Source organism: Nicotiana sylvestris, chromosome 4 (assembly GCF_000393655.2).
Source record: "Nicotiana sylvestris chromosome 4, ASM39365v2, whole genome shotgun sequence".
Classification (NCBI taxonomy): domain Eukaryota; kingdom Viridiplantae; phylum Streptophyta; class Magnoliopsida; order Solanales; family Solanaceae; genus Nicotiana; species Nicotiana sylvestris.
In genome coordinates, this window is record NC_091060.1 from 78424501 (window position 1) to 78435760 (window position 11260).

Genomic DNA, 11260 nt, shown 5'->3' on the forward strand with positions numbered 1-11260 from the left:
TAGGAAAAAAGATAAAAGAGAGGATAATTTACTAGTTTAAGGAAATGAGGTAAGGAATAGAAGAAAAAGAATGATTTTTTTTTTTTTTTTTACTATAAGGAAGGAATGAGGAAACGGAAAAAAAAATTAAAGATGTTACGCAACAAATGTAGTTGAATCCTCCGCTTCAATAATCAAGTGACTTATACCTTTACTCCAGACAATATACCGGTTTTGGAGATTATATAATAAAAGAAAACAGAGGACAATCAACCAGTTTGAGGAATGAGTGACGGAATTTGTGAGGATAATTTACCAGATTTTAAGCTGATATTTATCTTAAAATTGAACAAGGTGGATGATTTCAATTAAAGTATTTCCTCTGTATGCGCTTTCATAAATTGAATTTATTTTAAAATATTTAAATTTTTCAAAATTATATAAAAAAAATCTATTATTTTTTTCAAATCACCGTTATCACTTTAAATAGTGGACTAAGAATTAAATAAAACATTTAAGAAAAGTGGGGCACTTGCATCTATACCCGTTTTTTGGGTTACGTTTTAATTTGTGCCCGCTTTGCTAAACAATTGCAAGTGTACTCACAGCGTAACTTCAGCATACGGAGCTGAAGTATCAAAGACAATCACGCAAAACTTCAGCATTCTAGTAGACGGGATTGAAATAGCAAGTGTGTTGAACCAAGTGTGCTGAAGTTTTTGTTTGTAATTGCTGAACTTAAGCATAGTAGCTGAAGTTTTTTGTTTGTAATTGCTGAAGTTTTTGTTTTTGTATCTGGCAAACTTCAGCTAGAGCTGAAGTTTTTGTTTTGTAACTGTCGAACTTCAGTTCTAGAGCTGATGTTTTTGTTTGTAACTGGCGAACTTCAGCTCTAGAGCTCTAGGGGGCATGTTGTACCCACACGAAGTAACTTAAAGCAACATTAACATGAACCAAGAAACATCAACACATTACCAATCCAATCGACAACTGAAATCTCTAATTTCCGCCAGACCTAATTCACCAAACAACAATATAAAATTAATAATTAATTTCTCTTGTCCCATTTTCACATCAAAATTGTGCATAAGATTCAAGTTGCAAAACCAAGATAGAACCTTTACTGAGGGTGTCGGCGAAAAGGAAAAAATGATTGAAAGGAGAAATAAGAATAAGCAGATAGAGATGAACCTTACTTCTGGAAAAAGAAAAAATAAAACTTTGAGGAGGAGAAGGAATATGAGAAAATGGGCTGAAGTTGTTTAAAAAAGTGGGTACAAGTTAAAATATTTAAAAAAAAAATTGGGTATAGGTTAAATGGGGGTGACCAAATAGGGCGCCCCGTACAATTTTTACGAGAAAAGTTTATAGTTTAGACCAAAATACTTATAATTAAACTATCAAAAGTTTTTTTATAGGATATTTTATTAAATAGATAATATGGACCAAATATAATAATTCAAAGATTGTGGTTGAATGGTAAGTGCTTCTTCATCTTTAACTAGAGTTTCGAGTTTGAGCCTTATATATAAAATTGCCTTTGATAGCATTTTATCCTCAAAGCGAGACTTTCGAGCCGCAAAATAAACACCATATACCGTACGGGAAACGGAAAAAAAAAATACACAGGTTAGCTGTTCATGATACGGTGGGAGTTTGAAATCATCATATGCATTGATATATTCTGATTTGATTTAGAACCGGTATGATGGTGATACAACAAATTATAAAACCATCCCAGTTGATATAAAATTTTGATTCCAGCAGTTGATTAGCCGTCATTGGCAAGGCACGATGGTTTATTTCATGTTCAAGTTGCTTAGCTTGTTACGAAAGTCTTAAAAGAGTATTATTAGCTCTGCAACTGCATCTATCAGTAATGTACCAAAAGAAACTGCATGTATCAGTAATTTATCAATAGCTTCACATATATTTAGTTTCAAACGCTATATGAGATCGACTTATACCAACTACAAACTCATAAACTAATTGAATGTCTCAATACTAGCTATAATTTCCATGGTTAATTTAAAGAGTATAAAAATCTAAAAATACAGCAAGCATGGATATGCCACGTGTAATTAATATGAAAAAGAAATTACCATTGGGCTATAAACTAAAGTGCTACCAAATATAATGTAAGCCTATGAAAGAAAATGAATGTCTTGGTACCATCTATCCAAGACAAATCAAACTAGTAACTTAATAGTAATACCATTATACTACTATGTGAGTCACATAATCAATATTACTATGTGAATCTAGTGTATTTCTTGACAAATGGACTCATGTTCCTACTTAATTATTTTAAGACATAAGCTAAAAAATATAATGTTTAATTCTACTCTTTTTTCCTAATTAGAGGCTTAACTTGGTGGGACAATAAAAGAAAATTAAAACAAGGGAAGACCTCTTTCATTATATAATTATATTATTAGATAAAAAAAACTTTTTTATTAAATATCTTACATTTTAAGATCCAAGTGAAAAAAAAAAAGATCCAAGTGAAAATTAAAGGCACAAGCAATTTTTATATTTGCAAAATTTAACGCACCATATCTTGAGCTATTTAACGAAAGAGAATATTGATAAATAGTTTATATGATAGGTGAGAGAAAGTAGATATTAAAAATATAAACTGGTAATTTTCAATTAAAAAGTATTCATTAGTTGATCACATTTTAAATAATAAATTTTTGTAATTACACCAATGTTGAATATTTGGTGTGGGTAGCCCCTATGGACTGGTCCGACCCGCTTTAAAGGAGATATGATTAAAGGAAGTTATTTAGAGAAGGTTTAACTCCTAAAAGTAAAACTATTGCACGTTGCAAAGTAAGTGGGAGCGTGTGGATCAACGTGGATCAGTTTCTCAGTAGTTTTTTCTCTGACAAATTTCCTTCTCTATATAATCAAGGCTCTCCTTCTTCATAGAAATATACTCTGTACAATTCTCCCTACAAACATAGAAACACACTAAAAGAAAGAAGAAGGCATTTAGTTTGTGAAAAGTATTTCGTTTCTAAGAGAGACGAAGTCGGTGTTAGGTTTTGTTAGTAATAACAAAAGAGGTGTGAATGGAAAATGGAGGGAAAAGAAATGGAGGAAAACAAAATTTTGAATTAGTTCACTTTACTAATGCAGTTTGTCCCTCATTGGAAGAAGGAAAGAAAATCTTTGTACTTATATAGAAAAGCACATCTTCTAGCTCTTAAAGAGTTAAGAAGAAGTGGTGCCTCGCGCCGTCGTCGTCGTCGCTCGCTCGGCTTCGGCTTCGGTCAATTGGTATGATTGATTGATAATTTTTGGACCACATTTATTTTCCTTTTCTATCATTTAATATTTTCTTTTCTAATATTTTTTCGCGGAAAAAAATATCGCGGAATCATTTTCTAACAGTCGAGTTCGCAACCAAACATTCCGTTCAACATACAATTTAAGTATTATCTGCTCAATAGTCACCTTATTAACGAACATGCAACTATGCACCTATTGGGACTCAACTTCTTTGGCTATAAATATAGAGGCTTAGCCTCATTTTTCACCACCGAAAAATCTGAAATCTCTCCCCTCAATCTTCTGCATTCTGATTTGATCTGCTATTTGAGTTCGCCAAAATTCTTTGATTTGAAGTGTCGCTATCACAGAATAGTTATTCTGTTCTATCATGGGAGAAATTAATCCGTAACCTTGGGCAACTGTAAGGAGATTAAATTCCTTAAGGACACACAAAAAAATTGTGGGCTCGAAATTTTTTCTGTTTTATTTTCTTAAACTAACACTTTTCTAGTTTTCTGGTTTTGAATACAGTGTACTAATAAGCTTAAGGAATTTAATATTCTATATTCATCTTACTTTCTAGTTTGGGAGACTAAAATTGTACTGATTTCTACTCCCGTTTTGGAGATTAAAATCTTCGTATTGTCTACTCCGGTTTGAGATTAAAGTCTTTGTGACTTTCTACTCAATCTGAGATATAAAAACTCGGTTGTTTGTATTCTATTTGAAGATATAAAAACTTCACCGAGATACTAATTTTGTTTGTGTCAATTTCTTTTACAGAAAAATGACAACAAGCACGGAACAACAAAATGGTTCTAGTGGAACGACTACTGCTGCAATGGCTACAACGTTTTCATGTCACTCAATGCCTGCACTGGTGATGGCACCGACAGAAAGCCCAGGAAATTTTCTGGCATGGACTTCAAACGCTGGCAGCAGAAAATGTTCTTCTACCTGACCACACTTAGTTTGCAGCGCTTTATTCCAGTCTTGGGAGAAGAGACTTCAGCTAATGAGCGATTTATGGTCACGGAGGCATGGAAGCATTCTGACTTTTTGTGCAAAAATTATATATTGAGTTGTTTGAAAGATGGCTTGTACAACGTTTCCAGTGTCATGGAGATTTCGAAAGAGTTGTGGAATGCTCTTGAAAATAAGTACAAGACGGAAGATGCTGGACTAAAGAAATTTGGTGTCGCAAAATTCTTGGACATTAAAATGGTTGACAGTAAGTCTGTCATAACTCAAGTTCAAGAATTGCAAGTCATCGTTCATGACCTCCTTGCCGAAGGTATAAATCCAATCAATATTTTTATTAAAGATATTGATTATATTATTAATCCTAAATTTATGATTGTAGGTATGGTCATAAATGAAGCATTTCAAGTTGTGGCATTGATTGAAAAGTTGCCTCTGATGTGGAAGGACTTTAAAAACTACTTGAAACATAAGCTCAAGGAGATTACATTGGAAGACCTTATTGTTCGCCTAAGGATTGAAGAGGACAACAAGGCTGCAAAAAAGAAGTCTCGTGAAAATTCAACAATAATGGGTGCAAATATTGTTGAGGAAGCTTCCACGAGTAAAAAGAGAAAGAAGCCGCTTGGACCAAAGAATTACCCAAGTTAAAAGAAGTTCAAAGGTAATTGCCACAACTGTGGAAAGGTTGGACACAAGGCTGCTGAATATCGTGCACCAAAGAAGGACAAGAAGAAAAGTCAAGCAAACATGATTGAGAAGAATTATGAAATAGACGATTTATGTGCCATACTTTCGGAATGCAACCTAGTCGGAAATACTAGAGAATGGTGGATTGATTCGGGGGCAACTCCTCATGTTTGTACAAACAAGAGTTGTTTACTTCTTATGCTCGCACTGGACCCAACGAGATAGTTTTTATGGCAAATTCCGCTACTGCAAAAACTGAAGGAACGGGCAAGATAGCTTTAAGATGACTTCTGGCAAGATTGTGACTCCAAATAATGTCCTTCATGTTCCTAAAATGCGGAATCACTTCTAGTCAAGAATGGATTTAAGTGTGTTTTTATTTCCAACAAGGTTGTAGTTAGTAAGAATAAAATGTATGTAGGAAATGGTTACCTTACTGAGGGCCTTTTCAAACTCAATGTAATTGCCATTGATATGAATAAAATTTCAGCTTCTTCTTACTTGCTTGAGTCAAATAATTTATGGCATGAACGTTAGGCCATGTCAACTTCAAAACTTTGCGAAAAATGATTAATTTGGAATTATTGTCTAAGTTTCAATGCAATAACTCAAAATATCAAATATGAGTGGAGTCAAAGTATGTTAAGCATCCTTATAAGTCAGTTGAAAGAAATTCAAATCCTTTAGACTTAATTCAGATATTTGTGACGTGAAGTCAATACCATCTCGCGATAGGAAAAAGTATTTCATAACTTTTATTGATGACAGTAATAGATATTGCTATATTTACTTACTTAATAGTAAAGATGAAGCAATTGACGCATTCAAAAAATACAAAATTAAACTTGAAACGCAACTAAACAAAAAGATAAAAATCATAAGAAGTGATAGGGGCGGTGAATATGAATCTCCTTTTGAAGAAATATGTTTGGAAAATGGCATTATTCACCAAACAACTGCCCCTTACTCACTGCGATCTAATGGAATTGCGGAAAGAAAGAATAAAACGTTAAAGGAGATGATGAATGTCTTATTAATAAGTTCTGGTTTACCTCAAAACTTGTGGGGGAAGCTATTCTTACAGATAACCAAATACTAAATCGAGTTCCCTATAGCAAAACGCAATCCATTCCATATGAAAAATAGAAACGAATGAAATCAAACTTAAAATATTTTAAAGTGTGGGGATGTTTGGCTTAAGTGCAAGTTCCTAAACTCAAAAGGGTAAAGATTGGACCAAAAACTGTTGATTGCGTTTTTGTAGGATATGCAACAAATAGTAAGGCATATCGTTTTCTGGTTCATAAATCAGAAAATCCCGACATTCATATTCAAGACCTTCTCTTGATTACTTTGACACATACTCGCCGGTAACAAGGATTACATCTATCCGAGTGTTAATAGTGTTAGTCGCGGTGTATGGCCTTCAAATCCATTAGACGGATGTAAAACAGCCTTCTTAACTGGAGATTTGGAGGAAAAAATCTATATGGAAAAAACTGAAGGGTTTGTAGTTCCCGAAAAAGAAAAGAAGGTGTGTCGACTTGTTAAGTCACTTTACGGACTAAAACAAGCACCAAAATAATGGCATGCGAAATTTGACCAAACAATATTGTCAAATGGTTTCAAGATCAATGAGTGTAAATGTGTTTACATTAAGAATACTCCAAATCAAATAGTCATTGTTTGTTTATATGTGGATAATATACTGATAATGAGTAACGACATTGCTAACATAAATGCTACTAAGCGCATGCTTACTAGTAAGTTTGATATGAAAGACTTAAGAGTTGCCAATTTAATTTTGGGAATTAAGATCCTTCAAACTCCTCAACGTCTAGCTTTGTCTCAATCTCATTATATTAAAATGGTTCTTGAAAAGTTCAAATATTTGGACTTTAATGAAGCAAAAACGTCAATTGATTTAAACCATACTTTTGTAAAGAATAAAGGTCAAAGGAAATCTCAATTGGAATATACTCGAGTGTTGGGAAGTTTGATATATATTATGAATTGTACACGAACTGAGATAGCTTGTGCAATAAGTAAGCTTAGTCGATACAGAAGAAATACCAACCAAGCTCATTGGATAGCAATGAAAAAGGTTTTGGGATATTTGAAATATACTCAAGACTATGAAATGCATTACAATAATTATCCCACAGCTATTGAGGGACATAGTGATGCAAATTGGATCACAGGATCAACGGAATCAAAACCTACAAGTGGATACATTTTTATTATTGGTGGAGGAGCAGTGTCTTGGAAGTCGTCCAAAAAGACATGCATCGCCCGCTCTACAATGGAGTCTGAGTTTATAGCTTTAGACAAGGTCGGTGAAGAAGCTGAATGGCTCCAGAATTTCTTAGAAGACATTCCATTTTGGCCCAAACCTTTGGCACCTGTATGCATACATTGTGACAGTCAAGCAGCAATAGGAAGGGCTAGAAGCGTTATGTATAACGGGAAATCTCGTCACAATCGACGAAGGCATAATACCGCTAGACAACTACTCTCTAGTGAAATTATCACAATTGACTATGTAAAGTCAAAAGATAATGTATCGGATCCGCTTACAAAAGGCCTACCTAGAGAGGCGGGTGAGAAGTCATCAAAGGTAATGGGACTATGTCCGAGGACAAGTAACTGTGGCGGTAACTCTACCTAGAAGACTGGAGATCCCAAGATTTAGGTTCAAGGATATCAAACAAAGTCATTAGTGACAGTTCAACATTGTCAAATAAAATTTCGGTCCATTCTCATGATGAAGGTAATGTTTAGTTCCAAGGATAATACATTAGGGCTTTTTAATGGTTTCTAAGGATGATACGGGGTATATCATATAGTGTATCTATGAGATAACACGTTTAGGAATCACCTATGTAAGTGTGAAGTGTAAGCCGCTTCAAAGAGAATTCTGTAAGGCCAGTTCTCTATGCACTTATGAACCAGGTGGTGTTCATGGCTGAAAAGAACACAACAATTAGAACCAAAGATGGTTAAGGGTCGATTGTGTGACTTATGGTTGTCTAGGTATACACCAAAGTTCGACGGTTCAAAGATATCAAATCTACCGATTGACCGAGTATATCCGACATAAGTTCACTACGGAAAGTTCAAAGGAAAACCTACTTATCCAGATGCGATTAATACTTACTTCCAAATCACAAAGTTTTTTCATGCATATTATTTCGGATAGCCATTCCCAATTCATGTGGGGGACTGTTGGGTTTTGTTAGTAATAACAAAAAAGGTGTGAATGGAGGAAAATGAAATTTTGAATTAGTTCACTTTACTAATGCACTTTGTCCCTCATTGGAAGAAGCAAAGAAAATCTTTGGAAAAATGGGGGCAACTCGTCATGTTTGTACAAACAAGAGTTGTTTACTTCTTATGCTCCCACTGGACCCAACGAGATAGTTTTTATGACAAATTTCGCTACTGCAAAAATTGAAGGAACATGCAAGATAGCTTTAAGATGACTTCTGACAAGATTGTGACTCCAAATGATGTCCTTCATGTTCCTAAAATGCGGAATCACTTCTAGTCAAGAATGGATTTAAGTGTGTTTTTATTTCCAACAAGGTTGTAGTTAGTAAGAATAAAATGTATGTAGGAAAAGGTTACCTTACTGAGGGACTTTTCAAACTCATTGTAATTGCCATTGATATGAATAAAATTTCAGCTTCTTCTTACTTGCTTGAGTCAAATAATTTATGGCATGAACGTTTAGGCCATGTCAACTTCTAAACTTTGCGAAAAATAATTAATTTGGAATTATTGTCTAAGTTTGAATGCAATAACTCAAAATGTCAAATATGTGTGGAGTCAAAGTATGTTAAGCATCCTTATAAGTCAGTTGAAAGAAATTCAAATCCTTTAGACTTAATTCAGATATTTGCGACGTGAAGTCAATACCATCTCGCGATGGGAAAAAGTATTTCATAACTTTTATTGATGACAGTACTAGATATTGCTATATTTACTTACTTAATAATAAAGATAAAGCAATTGACGCATTCAAGAAATACTAAATTAAACTTGAAACGCAACTAAACAAAAAGATAAAAATCATAAGAAGTGATAGGGGCGGAGAATATGAATCTCCTTTTGAAGAAATATGTTTGGAAAATGACATTATTCACCAAACAACTGCCCCTTACTCACTGCGATCTAATGGAATTGCGGAAAGAAAGAATAGAACATTAAAGGAGATGATGAATGCCTTGTTAATAAGTTCTGGTTTACCTCAAAACTTGTGGGGGAAGTTATTCTTACAGATAACCAAATACTAAATCGAGTTCCTTATAGCAAAACGCAATCCATGAAAAATAGAAATGAATGAAATCTAACTTAAAATATTTTAAAGTGTGGGGATGTTTGGCTTAAGTGCAAGTTCCTAAACCCAAAAGGGTAAAGATTGGACCAAAAACTGTTGATTGCGTTTTCGTAGGATATGCAACAAATAGTAAGGCATATCGTTTTCTGGTTCATAAATCAGAAAATCCCGACATTCATATTAATACGGTAATTAAATCGGATAATGCTGAATTCTTTGAGAATATTTACTCGTATAAAAATGAATGTGAGTCGTCTAATGGAAAATCTAAGCGACTTCGGGAAGAAGCAAAGGAAAGTACTTTTGATGAGGAAAATCCAAGATGTAGTAAACGTCAAAGGACAACTACTTCCTTTGGACCAGATTTTCTTGCATTCTTATTAGAAAATAAGCTGCAAACGTTCAAAGAAGAAATGTCTCCCTCGGAAGCACAATATTCGAAAGAGGTAGTCAATAGTGAGATAGAATCCATATTAAGTAATCATACTTGGGAATTGATTGATCTTCCTCCGGAAAATAAACCTTCGGGAATTGATAAATCAAGACCTTCTCTTGATTACTTTGACACATACTCGCCGGTAACAAGGATTACATCTATCCGAGTGTTAATAGTGTTAGCCATGGTGTATGGCCTTCAAATCCAATAAACGGATGTAAAACAGCCTTCTTAACTGGAGATTTGGAGGAAAAAATCTATATGGAAAAAACTGAAGGGTTTGTAGTTCCCGGAAAAGAAAAGAAGGTGTGTCGACTTGTTAAGTCACTTTACGGACTAAAACAAGCACCAAAATAATGGCATGCGAAATTTGACCAAACAATATTGTCAAATGGTTTCAAGATCAATGAGTGTGACAAATGTGTTTACATTACGAATACTCCAAATCAAATGGTCATTGCTTGTTTATATGTGGATAATATACTGATAATGAGTAACGACATTGCTAACATAAATGCTACTAAGCGCATGCTTACTAGTAAGTTTGATATGAAAGACTTAAGAGTTGCCAATTTAATTTTGGGAATTAAGATCCTTCAGACTCCTCAAGGTCTAGCTTTGTCTCAATCTCATTATATTAAAATGAATCTTGAAAAGTTCAAATATTTGGACTTTAATGAAGTAAAAACGGCAATTGATTTAAACCATACTCTTGTAAAGAATAAAGGTCAAAGGGAATCTCAATTGGAATATACTCTAGTGTTGGGAAGATTGATATATATTATGAATTGTACACGACCTGAGATAGCTTGTGCAATAAGTAAGATTAGTCGATACAGAAGAAATACCAACCAAGCTAATTGGATAGCAATGAAACAAGTTTTGGGATGTTTGAAATATATTCAAGACTATGCAATGCATTACAATAATTATCCCACATCTATTGAGGGACATAGTGATGCAAATTGGTTAATAGGATCAACAGAATCAAAATCTACAAGTGGATACATTTTTACTATTAGTAGAGGAGCAGTGTCTTGGAAGTTGTCCAAACAGACATGCATCGCCCGCTCTACAATGGAGTCTGAGTTTATAGCTTTAGACAAGGTCGGTGAAGAAGCTGAATGACTCCAGAATTTCTTAGAAGACATTCCATTTTGGCCCAAACCTTTGGCACCTGTATGCATACATTGTGACAGTCAAGCAGCAATAGGAAGGGCTGGAAGCGTTATGTATAACGGAAAATCTCGTCACATTCGACGAAGGCATAATACCTCTAGACAACTACTCTCTAGTGAAATTATCACAATTGACTATGTAAAGTCAAAAGATAATGTATCGGATCCGCTTACAAAAGGCCTACCTAGAGAGGCGGTTGAGAAGTCATCAAAGGTAATGGGACTATGGCCGAGGACAAGTAACTGTGGCGGTAACTCTACCTAGAAGACTGGAGATCCCAAGATTTAGGTTCAAGGATATCAAACAAAGTCATTAGAGACGGTTCAACATTGTCAAATAAAATTTCGGTCCATTCTCATGATGAAGGTAATGTTTAG

General features: G+C 34.3%; 2 protein-coding genes across 2 annotated transcripts; both read left to right on the forward strand.

Annotated features, from left to right (window-relative positions):
* Positions 1-4116: 4116 nt before the first annotated feature.
* Positions 4117-4890, forward strand: LOC138889738 (uncharacterized). Its single transcript, XM_070173074.1, has 2 exons — positions 4117-4552; positions 4622-4890. Exons 1-2 carry the CDS (start codon positions 4117-4119, stop codon positions 4888-4890), a joined length of 705 nt encoding a protein of 234 aa, XP_070029175.1.
* Positions 4891-10154: 5264 nt separating this feature from the next.
* LOC138889739 (secreted RxLR effector protein 161-like) lies at positions 10155-10832 on the forward strand. Its single transcript, XM_070173075.1, has one exon. The coding sequence runs from the start codon at positions 10155-10157 to the stop codon at positions 10830-10832; it is 678 nt and encodes a 225-aa protein (XP_070029176.1).
* The last annotated feature ends 428 nt before the right edge of the window (positions 10833-11260 follow it).

Excerpts from the sequence above, each read along its gene's own strand:
- LOC138889739 (XM_070173075.1), top strand. The coding sequence starts at position 10,155 with ATGGTCATTGCTTGTTTATATGTGGATAATATACTGATAATGAGTAAC.
- LOC138889738 (XM_070173074.1), top strand. The coding sequence starts at position 4,117 with ATGTCACTCAATGCCTGCACTGGTGATGGCACCGACAGAAAGCCCAGG. Across the intron at positions 4,553-4,621 it reads TCATGACCTCCTTGCCGAAG|GTATGGTCATAAATGAAGCA; the intron begins GTATAAATCCAA and ends TTATGATTGTAG.